The sequence below is a fragment of the Ruditapes philippinarum genome, unplaced genomic scaffold (assembly GCF_026571515.1).
Source record: "Ruditapes philippinarum isolate M1 unplaced genomic scaffold, ASM2657151v2 ctg884_1_1_1_1, whole genome shotgun sequence".
In the NCBI taxonomy this organism is placed as follows: domain Eukaryota; kingdom Metazoa; phylum Mollusca; class Bivalvia; order Venerida; family Veneridae; genus Ruditapes; species Ruditapes philippinarum.
Window position 1 is genome coordinate 77,816 of NW_026864473.1, and position 21,069 is coordinate 98,884.

The following is a 21,069-nucleotide window of genomic DNA, read 5'->3' on the forward strand; positions in this document are numbered from 1 at the left end:
CTTCAATTGGTATAGGATTTATAGAGCGGACATGAAAATAGAGACGGACAGACGGATCGACGCGACAAAGTGAATCCATTATAGCCCCCCACCCCATATTTTGTGGTAGGGGTATAACAACAGAATTTTCTGGCTTTTATATATACTTGTATACTCTGATTTTCAATGATTGTGGCATAAAACTGCCAACAGATTGACGGACAGACCACCAGGGGGATAACACTTTACCCTAAAAGTTCTGTGGCTCACAATGGTTTTGTGAAAGTTTGTTTGAATTTTCTAGAAAGCATAGAAGAATAGTTCTTGGTATATATTACATATGTAAAAATAAAATAACAGGCCAAAACTTGGTCAAAATGAACAAATCACAAAACCTTGATGCTCTTCATGAGTAAAATCAAACTCAATGAATTTTACCATCCAGACTCAGCAAAAGTTACAAAGCTCTATACTATTGTCTGCTTTATCTTGGTATTTTACTCTTTAAATGCCCTACATTAACTAATTATCTAGTCCAGCAAACAGGTACATAACAATTAGATCAAACTGGTATGATAATTTGTAGAATAACTTAACCTTTTAGCACCTTTCCCTCTGATGCCAGCTGTGTTTATTGGCAATGGTTCACTCCTGCTCTCCATACCTACAATATGATATATTGCCTTTTTACAGTCAATAACTTCATCCTCTGTCAGCTGTTCTTTCACAAGTAATGTAGGTAATGGATCAATATGCTAAAAATACATATAAAAATTGAACAGGTTAAGATTATATGAAAATCTGAAACAATTAAAGATTAAAAATGTGAGATCTATTTAAGATTAGAGATAGTGCATTTTCTTTGGACTAATACATTGTTGAACAAGAGCAACATTGCCGCAAAATACATCTGTCACAAAAGCTTTTGACAGAGATGTAGGCATTATAGACATGCATTTAGGAGATATGCTCAGGACAATATCTGGATATTTTATCGTCTCAAGTGACCTTGACCTTGCAAATATTATCCTTAATTACATGTGTTACAATTCATCAATATATGATGAATAAATGGTCCCCGATCACAAACTTTGAATGTAGAAGTTTAGCTCCAAACAAGCATTTTCCAATGACCTCTAAGTATGACCTTAACCTTTAACCTAGAGCCCTGGTTCAGGCACATGACACTGCTTCTCATAGTAGTAAACATTTCTAAGAAGTTTCATTAGAATCCCACTATGCGTTGGGAAGATATGCTCTGGACAAAATTTCTCCGGACAAAATTTCTTTATTTTATCATCTTTAGTGACCTTGACCTTGCATATATTAACCTAAATTACATGTTTCACACCAGTAGTTATGATAATGGCCATTGTCTTTCAATCCCTCAATAAATGATGACTAAATGGTCCCAATACACATTTTCATATTTTTATATGAACTTTGACCTCTATGTGTGACCTTGACCTTGTTCACAAGGACCTAAATGTTTCACGCGACACTCCGACACACAATGGTAAACATTTGTGCCATGTTATATAGAATCCCCTCTATGCATGTAGAAGTTTAGCTCCAGACAAGCATTTTTCAATGACCTCTAAGTGTGACTGTGACCTTTGACCTAGAGACCTGATTCATGGGTGCGAAAATTTTAAATCTCTGTTTAAAAATCCTCGATATGCTCCAACAAAAATTGGATGCCACCCGCCCGTCTGCTCTTCAGGGAGGAAACTATCATACAACCTGTTTTTCAAACAGGTGTATAAAAAGCATTTTGTGAAAAAACTTAAAAAATTATTGAACCATTTATTGTCACATGATGCACCATATACAAGAACTAACCTAACTCAATATCACATCAGATACTCATTCTGTTAATTTTTTTTCAACTTGACAGAATTCAACACCTTGATTTAATATTGAAACAAATCTTTAATAGCTGTAATCATACATAATTTAGATTTTGTTCTATTCTCTTTGCAGCCTTTTTAACTAAGACAAAAACAACTCTTATTATTTAAATTTTTCTTATTTTCTATTTCTATATTGTTTTTATTTTTCGGTATATTTATTAAAAAATAAAATAGTTCTGCAAGTTTTAAAATCAAACCTAAATGAATTATCAGAAAAGTCTATATAAGTAGTTGCCTATAAGACTTGATTAATCAGCAATTATATGGGACATATTTGACGAGTGATGTTATTCCCTGAAGTATTTCACTCTTATCTTTAATCCATCAATTCACATTGCACAAGGACAAAACACTATTCATTTAATCAGTCAAAAGATCCAAAACTGTGTTGTTTTTTTTTCAGTTTCTTATTTTTACAAAAACTAGTGATGGAAACATAAGTAACAAGAAATCTCTATTAAAATCATTTTTGTTTGTCTGGCTTTTTTTTCATGTTTGTTTTAGGAAAGGTTAAGTAGGCTTTTAAGTCCAACGCTTTAAATGCTATACAAAAACAGTCTAGTTTTATCAATTAAGTAAGATAGGTGGATGGAAGAATGAAAGAGCTCCATGTGTCAGTGACGATTTGTGGATGGAAGAATGAAAGAGCTCCATGTGTCAGTGAGGATTTGTGGATGGAAGAATGAAAGAGCTCCATGTGTCAGTGAGGATTTGTGAACGGAAGAATTAAAGAGCTCCATGTGTCAGTGAGGATTTGTGAACGGAAGAATAAAATGGCTCCATGTGTCAGTGACAATTTGTGGGTGGAAGAATGAAAGAGCTCCATGTGTCAGTGAGGATTTGTGAACGGAAGAATGAAATGGCTCCATGTGTCAGTGAGGATTTGTGAACGGAAGAATAAAAGAGCTCCATGTGTCAGTGACGATTTGTGGATGGAAGAATTAAAGAGCTCTATGTGTCAGTGAGGATTTGTGAACGGAAAAATTAAAGAGCTCCATGTGTCAGAGACGATTTGTGGATGGAAGAATGAAAGAGCTCCATGTGTCAGTGAGGATTGTGGATGGAAGAATTAAAGAGCTCCATGTGTCAGTGAGGATTTGTGGAGGGAAGAATTAAAGAGCTCCATGTGTCAGTGAGGATTGTGGATGGAAGAATTAAAGAGCTCTATGTGTCAGTGAGGATTTGTGAACGGAAAAATTAAAGAGCTCCATGTGTCAGAGACGATTTGTGAACGGAAGAATGAAATGGCTCCATGTGTCAGTGACGATTTGTGGATAGAAGAATGAAAGAGCTCCATGTATCAGTGACGATTTGTGGATGGAAGAATGAAAGAGCTCCATGTGTCAGTGACGATTAGTGGATGGAAGAATGAAAGAGCTCCATGTGTCAGTGAGGATTTGTGAATGGAAGAATTAAAGAGCTCCATGTGTCAGTGAGGATTGTGGGGGGAAGAATTCAAGAGCTCCATGTGTCAGTGAGGATTGTGGAGGGAAGAATTAAAGAGCTCCATGTGTCAGTGAGGATTTGTGAACGGAAGAATTAAAGAGCTCCATGTGTCAGTGAGGATTTGTGAACGGAAGAATTAAATGGCTCCATGTGTCAGTGACGATTTGTGGGTGGAAGAATGAAAGAGCTCCATGTGTCAGTGAGGATTGTGGATGGAAGAATTAAAGAGCTCTATGTGTCAGTGAGGATTGTGGAGGGAATCATTAAAGAGCTCCATGTGTCAGTGACGATTTGTGGATGGAAGAATGAAAGAGCTCCATGTGTCAGTGAGGATTGTGGATGGAAGAATTAAAGAGCTCCATGTGTCAGTGAGGATTTGTGAACGGAACAATGAAATGGCTCCATGTGTCAGTGACGATTTGTGGATGGAAGAATGAAAGAGCTCCATGTGTCAGTGAGGATTGTGGATGGAAGAATTAAAGAGCTCCATGTGTCAGTGAGGATTGTGGAGGGAAGAATTAAAGAGCTCCATGTGTCAGTGAGGTTTTGTGAACGGAAGAATTAAATGGCTCCATGTGTCAGTGATGATTTGTGGATGGAAGAATGAAAGAGCTCCATGTGTCAGTGAGGATTGTGGAGGGAAGAATTAAAGAGCTCCATGTGTCAGTGAGGAATGTGTGGACGGAAGAATTAAAGAGCTCCATGTGTCAGTGAGGATTTGTGAATGGAAGAATGAAAGAGCTGCATGTGTCAGTGACGATTTGTGGATGGAAGAATGAAAGAGCTCCATGTGTCAGTGAGGATTTGTGGATGGAAGAATGAAAGAGCTGCATGTGTCAGTGACGATTTGTGGATGGAAGAATGAAAGAGCTCCATGTGTCAGTGAGGATTGTGGAGGGAAGAATTAAAGAGCTCCATGTGTCAGTGAGGATTTGTGGATGGAAGAATGAAAGAGCTTCATGTGTCAGTGACGATTTGTGGATGGAAGAATGAAAGAGCTTCATGTGTCAGTGACAATTTGTGGATGGAAGAATAAAAGAGCTCCATGTGTCAGTGAGGATTGTGGAGGGAAGAATGAAATGGCTCCATGTGTCAGTGAGGATTTGTGAACGGAAAAATTAAAGAGCTCCATGTGTCAGAGACGATTTGTGGATGGAAGAATGAAAGAGCTCCATGTGTCAGTGAGGATTGTGGATGGAAGAATTAAAGAGCTGCATGTGTCAGTGAGGATTTGTGGATGGAAGAATGAAAGAGCTCCATGTGTCAGTGAGGATTGTGGATGGAAGAATTAAAGAGCTCCATGTGTCAGTGACGATTAGTGGATGGAAGAATGAAAGAGCTCCATGTGTCAGTGAGGATTGTGGATGGAAGAATTAAAGAGCTGCATTTGTCAGTGAGGATTTGTGGACGGAAGAATGAATGAGCTCCATGTGTCAGTGATGATTTGTGGATGGAAGAATGAAAGAGCTCCATGTGTCAGTGAGGATTGTGGATGGAAGAATGAAAGAGCTCCATGTGTCAGTGACGATTAGTGGATGGAAGAATGAAAGAGCTCCATGTGTCAGTGAGGATTGTGGATGGAAGAATGAAAGAGCTCCATGTGTCAGTGACGATTAGTGGATGGAAGAATGAAAGAGCTCCATGTGTCAGTGAGGATTGTGGATGGAAGAATTAAAGAGCTCCATGTTTCACTGAGGATTGTGGATGAAAGAATTAAAGAGCTCCATGAGTCAGTGAGGATTGTAGATGGAAGAATTAAAGAGCTCCATGTGTCAGTGAGGATTGTAGATGGAAGAATTAAAGAGCTCCATGTGTCAGTGAGGATTGTAGATGGAAGAATTAAAGAGCTGCATTTGTCAGTGAGGATTTGTGGACGGAAGAATGAAAGAGCTCCATGTGTCAGTGATGATTTGTGGATGGAAGAATGAAAGAGCTCCATGTGTCAGTGAGGATTTGTGGTTGGAAGAATGAAAGAGCTCCATGTGTCAGTGAGGATATGTGGATGGAAGAATTAAAATGCTCAATGTGTCAGTTAGGATATGTGGATGGAAGAATTAAAATGCTCAATGTGTCAGTGAGGATTTGTGGATGGAAGAATTAAAGAGCTGCATGTGTCAGTGAGGGTTTGTGTAAGGAAAACTTAAATGGCTCCATGTGTCAGTGACGATTTGTGGATGGAAGAATTAAAGAGCTCCATGTGTCAGTGAGGATTTGTGGATGGAAGAATTAAAGAGCTCCATTTAATGTGGATTTGAAGCAACAATAGTGACAAATATGAAGTCACAGCTACTTTAATTGCTCATTCATTACAATGATAAATGCCAGTATCACACTAGTGATAGATTAACATTTTAATGACATAAGACATTAAACTTCATGTTTATTATTTATCAGACAATCAGTTTCATAGTCTGGAAATATTGTATGACACTGTTTTTAGCCAAAAAGACATTTGTTGTTGTTAAAAAGGCTGCAAAGAGAAAAGAACAAAATCTAAAATATGTATGCTTACAGCTTTTATAGATTTGTTTCAAGATAAAGGCAAGGTGTTATTCTTTTGTACCTAAGTATTCTGTAGAGTTGGAAACAAGTTTACCCTTTATCTGCTTAATTTCTAGAATAGACTTGTCCAGATAATATTTTGGATAACTTTATTATCAATATTAGGGAAATCAATTCATGATGAATATTGGATGTTGTTCAGGTAAGAGTATAGAGCCTCCTGTTCAGACTGCCAAATGGTGTTGTAGGCATCACAAAATAACAGTCATCATGGATGTATATGTTTTACATCACAGATATGTTAGCTTTATATCAAGGATGTGTACACTTTACATCACACATGTGTCGGCTTTACATCCCAGATGTGTTGACTAGACATTACTGATGTAAAGACTTTACATCACAGATGTGTAGACTGATACATCACATATGTGTAGGCTTTACATCACAGATGTGTAGGCTTTACATCACAGATGTGAAGGCTTAACATCACAAATATGTAGACTGAGACATCACAGATGTGTAGACTGGTACATCACAGATGTGAAGGCTCTACTTCACAGATAGTAGCATGGATATGTAGCCTTTACAGCACGGATATATAGCCTTTACAGCAGATATGTAGCCTTTACAACACAGATATGTAGCCTTTACAGCATGGATATGTAGCCTTTACAGCATGGATATGTAGCCTTTACAGCATGGATGTGGACTTCACAGCAAGGATGTGTAGCCTTTACAGCACAGATATGTAGCCTTTACAACACAGACATGTAGCCTAGACTAGACAGCAAGGATGTGTGGACTAGACAGCAAGGATGTGTAGACTAGACAGCATGGATGTGTAGCCTTTACAGCATGGATATGTGGACTAGACAGCAAGGATGTGTGGACTAGACAGCAAGGATGTGTAGACTAGACAGCATGGATGTGTAGCCTTTACAGCATGGATATGTGGACTAGACAGCAAGGATGTGTGGACTAGACAGCAAGGATGTGTGGATTAGACAGCAAGGATGTGTATACTAGACAGCAAGGATGTGTAGTCTTTACAGCATGGATATGTGGACTAGACAGCAAGGATGTGTGAACTAGACAGCAAGGATGTGTAGACTAGACAGCATGGATATGTGGACTAGACAGCAAGGATGTGTAGACTAGACAGCAAGGATGTGTGGACTAGACAGCAAGGATATGTAGCCTTTACATTTTTTGGATATGTAGACTAGACAGCAAGGATGTGTGGATTAGACAGCAAGGATGTGTAGACTAGACAGCAAGGATGTGTGGACTAGACAGCAAGGATGTGTGGACTAGACAGCAAGGATGTGTGGACTAGACAGCAAGGATGTGTAGACTAGACAGCATGGATATGTAGCCTTTACAGCATGGATATTAGGACTAGACAGCAAGGATGTGTGGACTAGACAGCAAGGATGTGTAGACTAGACAGCATGGATATGTGGACTAGACAGCAAGGATGTGTAGACTAGACAGCAAGGATATGTAGACTAGACAGCAAGGATGTGTGGATTAGACAGCAAGGATGTGTAGACTAGACAGCAAGGATGTGTATGCTATACATCACTGATGTAAAGTAGACATCAAAGATGTGTAGGCTTCACAGCACAGATGTGTCAGGTTTACGGCACGGATTGTAAACTGGACAGCATGGATATGAAGGCTAACCTGGCTGTATACTAAAGGTAAATGCTTTGGAGTTTTGATTTCATTGTAAATTGTGTAGATGCTTACAGATGCCATATTGAAGATAATTGTGTCACTTATAACCATTGGCCAGCATCTACTAGTCCTCTCTATATGTTGTAATGCTGAAAATATAGTAACATTTCATTAAGATTACATGATTGCATAGTGTTAGATATCATTATGATGAAGTTTTCATCTTTTTACCTGTCACTGAATTTATATGATGAACATGTCTTGCTGTTAAGTTGAAACTGCCATTGATAAATAGCCAAAAATATACAGCCTAGCCAGAATTTAAATATATGTAGGCTAGTCTGACTGTAAAATGTTGACATAATTATACTAGTTGTTATCACTGCTAGAATAATCTTGCAGTTAACCCTTACCCTGCTGAATTTGTGAAATGGACTTGTCCCATTTTGAATAAGAAGGCTAATCCCATTCAGTTCCAATAGGTTAAATGTTTAAACATACAATACTGTATAAGCAGGCTGGTCTCACTCTATACAGGACGATGGAGGCCAGTATTTTTGCAGCTACCCTTAAAAGAAACTTCACTGGGGTCCAGAAGCATAAACACACATTGGAAATTTTACATTGTCATGTGTAAAAAACAGAAAGATATGCAAAACAAGAGGCCCCAGAGGGCCCTGGATCGCTCACCTGAGAAATAGGTAAAAATGTTTAAGTGGAGCCCCTTTCACCCCAGAAAAAATAGCAAAAATCAAAACATTGCAAACAAGAGGGCCATGATGGCCCTGAGGTCGCTCACCTGAATGTAGGACAAAACCCCACCAGTTAAAACCCCACCACTCAAAATTTTATAGAGCGGACAAAACCCCACCACTAAATTTTATAGAGTGGACAAAACCCCACCACTTAATTTTACACAGTGGACAAAACCCCACCACTTCAGTTTTATAGAGTGGACAAAACTTTCTTGTAAACATTGTGCATCAGCAAAACTCAAAAGAATGTGTGAACAACTCATCAATAAGGAGAAGACCGTACCCGAGTTTCTATAGGCTATCAGCCACAGTATCCACTTAAACTAAGTACAATGAAGGAAAATTGACTGAACTGAATAAATTAAAAAATGTGCTATAAAAATGTGCTATTTTTTAATCATTAATTGATGAAAATGTGCTTCATTCTTGATTATAGTAAGTAGTTTATTTTCTATATAAATAAATTGAAGAAATGAATTTGAAGAAACTAAATATAATGGATAATTCAAGGTCATAAATGTGGCACAGTCTCAAATAAATGACTGCTCTTTGATGTTGATTTAACAGTTTGTAAATTATTTGTATAATCTCTTAAAATTGAAATTAAAAAATAAAATGTGAAGATGTGTACTGTATATTATATATATTTTAATTCATCAAATCTTGCCCAATAATTGGTAAGTGGTGGGGTTTTGTCCACTCTGTAAAATTTAGTGGTGGGGTTTTGTCCACTCTATAAAATTTAGTGGTGGGGTTTTGTCCACTCTATAAAATTTTGAGTGGTGGGGTTTTAACTGGTGGGGTTTTGTCCGTCTTCCCGCTCACCTGTATATAGCCCCCCCCCACACCCATAAGAAGATGTTTCATGCTAAACATCTAAGCTCTAGCTCATTGGGCTTTTTAAAAGAAGATTTTTTTAAGTTTTTACTATACACATATAGTTAAAAACAATGACACCCCTGGGGCAGGGCCAGTTTTGACCCCAGGGCTTTTATTTGAACAAACTTTGTAGACACTTACTAGAAGATATTTCATGCTTAATATCTAAACTCTAGCTATTTGGGTTTTTTCAAAGAAGATTTTAAGTTTTTGCTATACACATATAAGGAAAATCAATGACCCCCTGGGCGGGTCCAATTTTGACCCCAGGTCTTTTATTTGAACAAACTGTGTAGACACTCACTAGAAGATGTTTCAGGCTTAATATCTAAACTCTAGCTATTTGGGTTTTTTCAAAGAAGATTTTAAGTTTTTGCTATACACATATAAGGAAAATAAATGACCCCCGGGGCGGGGCAAATTTTGACCCCAGGGCTCTTATTTGAACAAACTTGGTAGACACCTATTAGAACATGTTTGATGCTAAATATCTTGGCTCTAGCTCTTTGAGTTCTTTAAAAGAAGATTTTTTAAGTTTTTACTATATGCATATTGGGAAAATCAATGACCCCCTGGGGCAGGGCCAATTTTGACCCCAGGGCTTTTATTTGAACAAACTTGGTAGACACTCATTTGAACATGTTTCATGCTAAATATCTTAGCTCTAGCTCTTTGGGTTCTTTAAAAGAAGATTTTTTTAAGTTTTTACTATATGCATATAGGGAAAATCAATGACCCCCTGGGGCGGGGCCAATTTTGACCCCAGGGCTTTTATTTGAACAAACTTGGTAGACACTCACTAGAAGATGTTTCATGCCAAATATCTAAGCTCTAGCTCTTAGGGTTTTTTAAAAGAAGATATTTAAAGTTTTTTCTTTCGGTTGCCATGGCAACCAGAGTTCTGCATGGAATTAAATTCTTTGTACATTTTTTGAAGATGACCACCAAAGGAACATTCCTGTGAAGTTTGGATGAAATTGGCTTAGTGGTTTATGAGGAGACGTCGTTTAAAGTAAAAGTTTACGAACGCTGGACGGACAGACGCCAGACGAAAAGCGATCACAAAAGCTCACCATGTCACTTTGTGACAGGTGAACTAAAAAGTTATTAAGAAATATACTCAGCAATAAATTGCTAATTGTATTTACATGCTTTCATAGCCCAATTGGTGAAATGCTTTCAAATTTTGTGTCCTTTTTCATGATAAGAATAATAACTTTGGAAAAATTAAGTGAGTGAATTTTGCACAAAAGTTGTTGGTCAGTCTCTCTTCAATTTGAATATAAATCTCCAGAAATTATTTCAAGTTTTGTCATGTCAAAAAACCCTTTTATATCAAAATCTTTGCTATATGTACATAGAACAAGAGGGCCATGATGGCCCTGAGTCGCTCATCAGAAACAACTGCTTTTCAGTGTTGGAAATTATCCATTGTCAATATTTTCTTATATCAAATTTGAGCAAAGAATATATTAAAACAATAATTTGACCTAGGGCATTTAAGCTTTAGCTTAAACGGGGCCAATCAAATTGATATGAGCAAACTTGATAAAACACTACCTAAGAATGCTACAAAGTTTGGGGATCATCTATCAATTATTTCAGTAGGAAATGACGTTCAAAGGTTTTTCTATTTTTAGCTTTAGTGACCCGTAAAAGGAGTTACTGTATGTGTAGAAATATTCGCGGGCTTCAAATTTTCGCGATCTTTGCGGTGACATTCGATCCGCGAATTCATGTTGAGCGCGAACATTTCTACACCAATAATTTCTAAATAGTCATATTTTCGCGCTTCTATAGAACAATGTATATCAGTATGTGATATGCTTTCACACATTTTATTTAAATCTTTACTGTGTAATTGTGTTTTGTTTTCCAAGTTATTGATCATTTAAAATCGTTTATGTTTGTGTTTTTTTAATTGTTTGTTCAGAAAAACCAAAACATGCTCTGATCAGATGTCAAGACGTTTATGACGCAAACTGTGAAAAATTATGCACGTTAACGGGCATTCTTTTGTTTTCTATAATCTGTCCGCTAGACAATGTCTTTTTTTCTGTACAATAGAGTATTGTTTGACACCTGGTTTTAAAAATAACTGTAACTCCCACGATGATTACAGTAATTTTCCTTTTTTAACCTGAGTGGTCTACGCGAATTTATGATTTTTGGCAGTCACCTCCGCGAATTCAAAATAGCGCCAATATTTGTATAGACCCCCAAAGTGGACCTTTCCGCGAAAATTTGCTTCCGCGAATTTAAATACACATACAGTAATCAAATTAATATGAGCAAACTTGATAAAAGAGTACCTAAGAATGCTACAGACAAAGTTTGGTGATCATCCATCAATTAGTTCTGTAGAAATAGACCTTTAAAGGTATTTCTATCTTTAGCTTTAGAGACCCCTAAAAGGGGCAAATCAAATTAATATGAGCAAACTTGATAAAACACTGCCTAAGAATGCTATAGACAAAGTTTGGTGATCATCCATCAATTAGTTCTGTAGAAATAGATGTTTAAAGATATTTCTATTTTCAGCTCTAGAGACCCCTAAAAGGGGCCAAACAAATTAATATGAGCAAACTTGATAAAAGACTAATGCTACAGACAAAGTTTGGTGATCATCCATCAATTAGTTCTGTACAAATTAGACGATTAAAGGTATTTCTATTTTTAGCTTTAGCAGCCCCTAAAAGTGGCCAATCAAATTAATATGAGCAAAATCGATAAAAGACTACCTAAGAATGCTACAGACAAAGTTTGGTGATCATCCATCAATTAGTTCTGTAGAATAAGATGTTTAAGGGTTTTTCTATTTTTAGCCCTAGTGACCCCTAAAAGGAGCCAATCAAATTAATATGATAACTTGATAAAAGAGTACCAAAGAATGCTACAAAGTTTGGTGATCATCCGTCAATTAGTTCGGTAAAATTAGACGTTTAAAGGTATTTCTATTTTTAGCTTTAGCAGCCCCTAAAAGGGGCAAATCAAATTAATATGAGCAAACTTGATAAAAGACTACCAAAGAATGCTACAGACAAAGTTAAGTGATCATCCATCTATTAGTTCTATAGTAGAAGTTTAAAAGGTCTTTCTATTTTTAGCTCTGTTGATCTCTAAAAGGGGCCAATTGAAATGACATGAGCAAATTCAAGTGTGACTGTCACAAGGATGCTACAGACCAAATTTGAAGTAAATCTGTCCAGCAGTTTCAGAGAAGAAGAAGATTGTTGACGCATGATGCCGGAGGATCCCCCTTTGAAACTAATAGCTCACCCTGAACCTTTGGTTCTGGTTAGATAAAGGGGAAGAAGTAGATTATAATAAATTACTTTTCCCTTTCGTCAGTTTCAACATGACCTGATTCTTTTTTATTAATACAACTATCTAATGATACTGGAAGTCATTTCTACAATATTGATAAATTGGAAACAATCGGACAAACTGATTAATTAATCATTGAAAGGAAATTATAAGATAGAACAAAACTTTTTTGCATGATTGATAAAACTATCATGTACTTTGTTCGTTCGAACTCAGAGAGACCGTGAAAATTTGTTCCGGAGATCGGTAGTTCAAGCCAACCGAGGTTGAAATATTTGCACCTATAATAAGATCGTACATAGATGCATAAAATATACCTGTTAGAATGTTATCCTTGTTTTTATCTATGTGTAGTGTTGTTATGTTGTAACAATGATCGAAGAATTCAACAAGAGGGCCATGATGGCCCTGAGGTCGCTCACCTGTATATAGGCCCCCCTAACCCCCACCCCACCCCCCAACGTTGCAGGGCCAATTTAACCCAAGGGCTTTTATTTGCACAAACTTGGTAGACACCCATAAGAAGATGTTTCATGCTAAACATCTAAGCTCTAGCTCATTGGGCTTTTTAAAAGAAGATTTTTTTTAAAGTTTTTACTATACACATATAGTTAAAAACAATGACACCCCTGGGGCCGGGCCAGTTTTGACCCCAGGGCTTTTATTTGAACAAACTTTGTAGACACTTACTAGAAGATGTTTCATGCTTAATATCTAAACTCTAGCTATTTGGGTTTTTTCAAAGAAGATTTTAATTTGCTATTTTTTCAAAGAAGATTTTTTAAAAGTTTTTGCTGTATCTTAACATATAAGGAAAATCAATGACCCCCGGGGGGTGCCAATTTTGACCCCAGGGCTTTTATTTGAACAAACTTGGTAGACACCTATTAGAACATGTTTGATGCTAAATATCTTAGCCATAGCTCTTTGAGTTCTTTAAAAGAAGATTTTTTAAGTTTTTACTATATGCATATAGGGAAAATCAATGACTCCCCGGGGGAGGGTCAACTTTGACCCCAGGGCTTTTATTTGAACAAACTTGGTAGACACTTATTAGAACATGTTTCATGCTAAATATCTTAGCTCTAACTCTTTTGGTTCTTTAAAAGAAGATTTTTTAAGTTTTTACTATATGCATATAGGGAAAATCAATGACCCCTGGGGCGGGGCCAATTTTGACCCCAGGGCTTTTATTTGAACAAACTTGGTAGACACCTATTAGAACATGTTTGATGCTCAATATCTTAGCCATAGCTCTTTGAGTTCTTTAAAAGAAGATTTTTTAAGTTTTTACTATATGCATATAGGGAAAATCAATGACCCCCCGGGGCGGGGCCAATTTTGACCCCAGGGCTTTTATTTGAACAAACTTGGTAGACACTCATTAGAACATGTTTCATGCTAAATATCTTAGCTCTAGCTCTTTGGGTTCTTTAAAAGAAGATTTTTTAAGTTTTTACTATATGCATATAGGGAAAATCAATGACCCCCTGGGGCGGGGCCAATTTTGACCCCAGGGCTTTTATTTGAACAAACTTGGTAGACACTCACTAGAAGATGTTTCATGCCAAATATCTAAGCTCTAGCTCTTAGGGTTTTTTAAAAGAAGATATTTAAAGTTTTTTCTTTCGGTTGCCATGGCAACCAGAGTTCTGCATGGAATTAAATTCTTTGAACAATTTTTAAAGGTGACCACCAAAGGAACATTCCTGTGAAGTTTGGATGAAATTGGCCTAGCGGTTTATGAGAAGATGTCGTTTAAAGTAAAAGTTTACGGACGACGGACGAAAAGCAATCACAAAAGCTCACCCTGTCACTTTGTGACAGGTGAGCTAATAAAAATAATACAGTCTTACATACCTTAAGCTGGCACAAGGGTAAGATGGGTTCTGCACATTGCCCAGTTGGGGTGAACATTTGAGTAAAGTTTGAAGAAAATCCTTCCATTAGTATAGAATATATAGAGCCGACACAACATATTGTCTAGAATTGATTGTATGTAAATTTAAAGACTTAAAAAGGCGCATAACTTTTTCAAAATGCAATTCAGAGTTATGAAACTTATCCTGCATATCTTATTTGTGACACCTCATATATCTTTTAAGTTTAAAGCAAATACCTGTGCTAGTTTCAGAAATATTCAAGTACATGTTAAGATTTAAGAACATTTTCTAAGTCAATTTTTGACCTTCAAGTGTGACCTTGACCTTTAACCAGCACAAAGGTGACATGAATTCTACACATAACCTTGTTGAGGTGAACATTTGAGTAAAGTTTGAAGAAAATTCTTCCATTACTATAGGATTTATAGAGCGGACACGACATATTGTCTAATATTTGATTAAATGTAAATTTGAAGACTTAAAAAGGGGCATAACTTTGTTAAAATGCAATACAGAGTTATGAAACTTGACCAACATATCTTAATTGTGACACTTCATATATATTTTAAGTTTCAAGCAAATACCTTTACTAGTTTCAGAAATATTCAAATACAATTTAAGAATATTTTCTAAGTCAAATTTTTATCTTCAAGTGTGACCTTGACCTTAAGCCGGCTAAAGGGTGATATGGGTTCTGCACATAACTTTGTTGAGGTGAACATTTGAGCCAAGATTGAAAAAAATCTTTCAATTAGTGTAGGACTTACAGAGCGGACACGACATACTGTCTAATATTTGATTATTTGACCTTCAATTGTGACCTTGAGCTGACACATGGGCAACATGGGTTCTGCACAAAGCGAATCCATTATAGCCCCCCCCCACCCACATTTTGTGGTGGGGGTATAATAACAAAGTAATAGACAATAATAGCAAGAACAAGCAAAATTTGGACTTTTGACCTTGAAGGTCAAGGTTATTTATGAGTGAAGGTCAAGGTTAGTGTGGTCTACTGAAAGGTCTTGTCCCAAGGGTTGTTGTGGCCAAGTATGAAGACAATACACCAAGAACTAAAAAAGTTATGATCCAGGTAAAAGTTTGCGGACGGCAACGCCGCCAGGACTATAACAATACCTCTCCTTTTTTTTTTTCAAAAAAAAGAAAAAAGAAAAAAGTCGAGCTAAAAATGAAAATACAATAGATTAACAGCGTTAATCTAGGAATCAAGATTACATTTCTTGGTCTAACTAATCGAACCACGTCCGTTCTGTACAGTATCAAAATGTGTACTGAATATTCTTGGTCACAGTATGAGCACATCTCATTTGAGATGGACAGTTGGTATGACGTAATAGAATAATTATGAGTTAAGATGAATTCACTTCTATTAATCATGGTATAGCATGTTATAAAGTAACATTACATATTTTGAACTATATTTAATTTATATGTCTCATTTTGGAAAATATGCACCAGAGACACTCTTTGGCCTTCGTTGATATATCAAAACAGTCTTCCCAAAATTTAAACATTTAGGGAGTCTATAACTTGAATTCTCTGATAAAACAGTTGTATAGCTTCTGTATGTACTGAAGTAATTTAAAACACTTATTTCCTATTGATTGTTAATCCTCTTTAGTATTGCTTTAGTTTATATGATATCTATGATAATTGTTAACCTCTAAAAGGAATTCAATTAATCTCAATATATATATGTTAAACCTCCGTCAGTCAGACAGACAACATGTTCCCTCATGACTAAAATAGAAAACAAGCCATATATATATTGAAGTGATGATTTTTACCTTGTTGAATAAGAAACAAGCCATATATAAAGTAAAGTAATGATTACTTCGTTGAATAGGGAAAAAGCCATATATAAGGTAAAGTGATGATTTTTACAACGTTGAATAGGAAACAAGCCATATATAAGGTAAAGTAATGATTCTTACCTCGTTGAATAGGAAACAAGCGATTTATAAGGTAAAGTAATGATTCTTACCTCGTTGAATAGGAAACAAGCCATAATTTATATAAGGTAATGATTTTTACCTTGATGGTTAGGAAACAAGCCATATATAAAGTTTTACCTCATTGAATAGAAAACAAGCCATATATAAAGTAAAGTAATGATTTTTAACTCGGTGAATAGGAAACAAGCGATTTATAAAGTAAAGTAATGATTCTTACCTCGTTGAATAGGAAACAAGCCATATATAAGGTAATGATTTTTACCTTGATGGTTAGGAAACAAGCCATATATAAAGTTTTACCTCATTGAATAGGAAACAAGCCATATATAAGGTAAAGTAATGATTCTTACCTCGTTGAATAGGAAACAAGCGATTTATAAGGTAAAGTCAGGATTCTTACCTCGTTGAATAGGAAACAAGCCATATATAAGGTAATGATTTTTACCTTGATGGTTAGGAAACAAGCCATATATAAAGTTTTACCTCATTGAATAGGAAACAAGCCATATATAAGGTAAAGTAATGATTCTTACCTCGTTGAATAGGAAACAAGCGATTTATAAGGTAAAGTCAGGATTTTTACCTCGTTGAATAGGAAACAAGCCATATATAAGGTAATGATTTTTACCTTGATGGTTAGGAAACAAGCCATATATAAAGTTTTACCTCATTGAATAGAAAACAAGCCATATATAAAGTAAAGTAATGATTTTTACCTCGTTGAATAGGTTGTTGAGGAGCCATCTCTGCTACTGCTGGAGAAGCTGGTGCCAATCTATTCTCTTTCATAAACTCTCTAAAGTCCTGTTAGTCAAAAATTAAACAATCTTGGTATTCTATAAATATCAAACTCTGGGCATTGTAGTTTCACACAATAAGACTCAAATTACTTTTCATGTATAAGTTTAAATAAAACAAGTGACCCCAGTCTGGGGCTATATTGACCATAGGTGCAGTAAAAGTGACCCCTAGGATAGGGACAATATTGAACCCAGGGGCACAATTCAAATCAGTTTTGTAAAGGTCAATAAAGCAATGCTACACATGATGAAATTTAAATGTGTTTTCCTATATATAAGTCTATACAAATCAAGAAATCCCTCGGGCAAGCCAATTATGACCTCTGGAAACCAAAACCTATGATCTGCACATCATCTCTTTTTAACTAATGTTTTGGCTAAATAATTTTAATTTCTTTCTATCAGCTCAATTTTAAGATAAAGTTTGTGCTCTGCATATTTTGTCATTATGGTTCCCATTTCTGCCAAGTATTTTCAGTCATCTTCCATTGGTTGAAAAGATACAGATCAGACAACATTGCGAACAATGACAGATGGACAGATGGACAGGGAACTAGGTGCACAACAATGTATGCCAACATAGTTTACAGTGTAGTAAGTTGTAATATAAACTTTACAGTGTCTATGTGAACTAAAACCCAACAGCTAAACACATAAAAAAGAAAAAGGCTAGTACATACAGGTATTCTGTAATCTGTCACCCTACCACCAGGACCTTCACTAATAGATGGTGGATCTTCTAGTATTGACCGTCCTGTTGGTATACAATGTATAAATATCTCTCCACCATGACTTGTTAGCATATGAGATATTACCTTGAGCCCAGTTTTTCGAGGCTGTTCTAACATTACTGCTCTTCCTGAAGCAAAATTTAACCAGCACTGTTTTTTATTTCTTGTTTTTCTTTTATCCTTAAATACACACTATTCAATTATTGTCGAAGTATATAAGCAATATCACACATGTGCTTTAAAAATGGTTAGATTTTGTAACCGGTTGAATGCCTTATTAACAAAATACATGTATATAGTAGTGGCTATTTAAGTTATAGAAGCAAGAACAACTAAAACATTGCCCAAACCCAACTTTTCTTACAATCTAACAAATGCAAACACAATGATATAGGCCTTCATGAGTAAAGGTATTTCAAAGGTCATGGTCATATTTTGAATAGTTGTTTTGTCCAAATTTAAACAAATAACACACCATAATTAATATCAATACATTTATAACCAAGATTTTGCTAATTTATGAAAATAACAGTGAGCTGCTATGACAAACTATATAAAATGTAAAAGACAATTAAGACAGAACCCTCGATTTGCTCAAAATGACTAATATACCTTGCTAGGAGTAATGTATATTTTTTCTGGTTTCTGATGTATATACTTAAATAATGTACGCTGGACAGACAGGAAACACATTACTCGATCGATTCTATGGTCATATGGCCAACGACAGAACACGCAATTATAACTATCAAACCAATTTCCCGCAATTTTAATAGTCCGGGACATTCGATCAACGACGTCAATGTCATCATTATCCAAGACAGTAAACGTAAAAGTTGATCCCAACACCAATCTCGCCGTTACCACCTACTCCAAAGCATAGCAGACCAGCAACACCAACCACAAATTTTGGGGAACCCCCTCCATCCTCCAGTACAGAGACAGTTTGTCTAGACGAGTATGGTATGTTTAGTGAAAAAAATAAACTCATAATAAACATTGGGGAGGGGCAAATTTTGACCCCAGGGCTATAATTGAACAATCTTGGTAGAGGTTCACTACACAAAGTCTCATGCCAAATATCCTACCTCTAGCCTTTGTCAAATCAGAGAAGAAGATTTTTCAAGATTTTCTATTTACATATAAGGAAAACTATCGCCTCTGAGCCAGGGTCATTTTAACACTGGAGGCATAATTTAAACAACTTTGGTAGAGGACCCATAGATGATATTATATAAAAAATATCAAAGCTCTAAGCCTTGTACCTTCAGGCAAAAAGATTTTAAATTTTTACTATATGTACATTATAAGTGACTGAAAATCAATGACCCCCAGGGCAGGGCCAATTTTGACCCCAGGGCTATAATTTGAACAATCATGCTACACAATGTTTCATGCAAAATATCTAACCTCTAGCCTTTGTCAATTTAGAAAAGATTTTTTTTTAAAGTTTTTACTATATACATTTAAGAAAAACCTATGACCCCCCGGGCGGGGCTAATTTTGACACTAGAGGCAAAATTTTGGTAGAGTACCTATAGATGATACCATATACCAAATATCAAAGCTCTAAGCCTTGTACCTTCAGACAATAAGATTTTTTTACTATATATGTACAAAGTGAAAATAAATGATCCCCGGGGCGAAGCCAATTTTGACCCGAGGGCTATAATTTGTACAATCTTGGTAGAAGTTCACTACACAATGTTTCATGCAAAATATCTAACCTCTAGCCTTTGTCAATTTTGAGAAGATGATTTTTTAAATTTTACTGTATGCATAAAAGGAAAACCTATGACCCCCGGGGCGGGGCTAATTTTGACACTAGAGGCAAAACTTGAACAACTTTAATAGAGTACCTATAGATGATATCGTATACCAAATATCAAAGCTCTAAGCCTTGTACCTTCAGACAATAAGATTTTTTAATTTTTTACTATATATGTACATAGTGAAAATCAATGACCCCCGGAGCGGAGCCAATTTTGACCCCAGGGCTATAATTTGTACAATCTTGGTAGAGGTTCACTACGCAATGATTCATGCAAAATATCTAACCTCTAGGCTTTGTCAATTTCGAGAGATGTTTTTTTAAGTTTTACTGTATGCATAAAAGGAAAACCTATGACCCCCGGGGCGGGGCTAATTTTGATGCTAGAGGCAAAATTTGAACAACTTTGGTAAAGTACCTATAGATGATATCATATACCAAATATCAAAGCTCTGAGCCTTGTACCTTCAGACAAGAAGGTATTTTAGTTTTTACTATATGTACATATAATGAAAATCAATGATCCCCGGGCAGGGCCAATTTTGACCCCAGGGCTATAAATTGAACAATCTTGGTAGAGGCCTACCAGACAATGCCTTATGCAAAATATCTTTTCTCTAGGCCTAAAATGTGGGTCTTTACAAGAAGATTTTTTTAATTTATTCTTATAATTCCTTTTGGTTGCCAGCATGGCAACCAGATTTCTGCATGGAATGAAATTCTTTGAACAACTTTGAAAGCCCTTCACCCAAGGATCAATCCTGCCAAGTTTGGTTGAAATTGGACTAGTGGTTTTTCACAAGAAGATTTTTTAAGTTCACTTTATAATTTATATAACACACATACATACAAACACACAGGTGAATTGCTATATGCCACCGCATCGCAGATGCTGCGGTGGCATAAAAATCTATGACCCCCAGGACAGGGCCAATTTTGACCCAAGGGCTATAATTTAAACAACTCTGGTAGAGGACCTATATGTGATATTATATACCAAATATCTAAGCTCTATGCCTTGTACCTTCAGACAAGAAGATTTTTATGACCCCCAGGGGCTCAGGTGAGTTATTTATTCAAAGAAGAAATTTTAAATAAGTTTGCCTAGTGTAAATCCCAGTGGTAGCCAGTGGCATTATTTCTATAACTTTTGCTGAGAACCAACAGTTGATGCTATATGCCAAACAAGGGCAACATTGTCGCAAAATACGCTGTCACAGAGATGTGGGCATAATAGATATGCATATAGGAGATATGTTCTGGGCAATTTTTGGAAAATATCTGGATATTTATCATCCCTAGTGACCTTGACCTTGCAAATATCAACCTTAATTACATGTGTCACACTTGTATAATTACATATGTCACACTTGTAGTCATGATAGTTATCTTTTGTGTTACAATCCATCAATAAATGATGACTAAAT

The 21,069-nt window shown here is 36.1% G+C and overlaps 1 protein-coding gene across 2 annotated transcripts in view; it reads right to left on the reverse strand.

The window, feature by feature from the left end:
* LOC132725733 (integrator complex subunit 13-like) overlaps window positions 1–21,069 on the reverse strand; it is an 86,084-nt gene that overhangs the window by 41,237 nt on the left and 23,778 nt on the right. For both annotated transcript variants that reach the window (XM_060710921.1, XM_060710920.1), the window contains exons 3-6: window positions 17,821–17,999; window positions 17,057–17,144; window positions 7,596–7,672; window positions 577–734 (exon numbers count right to left, since the gene is read on the reverse strand). In XM_060710921.1, coding sequence (XP_060566904.1) covers window positions 577–734; window positions 7,596–7,672; window positions 17,057–17,144; window positions 17,821–17,999 — 502 coding nt within the window. The remainder of the gene's footprint in view (window positions 1–576; window positions 735–7,595; window positions 7,673–17,056; window positions 17,145–17,820; window positions 18,000–21,069) is intronic.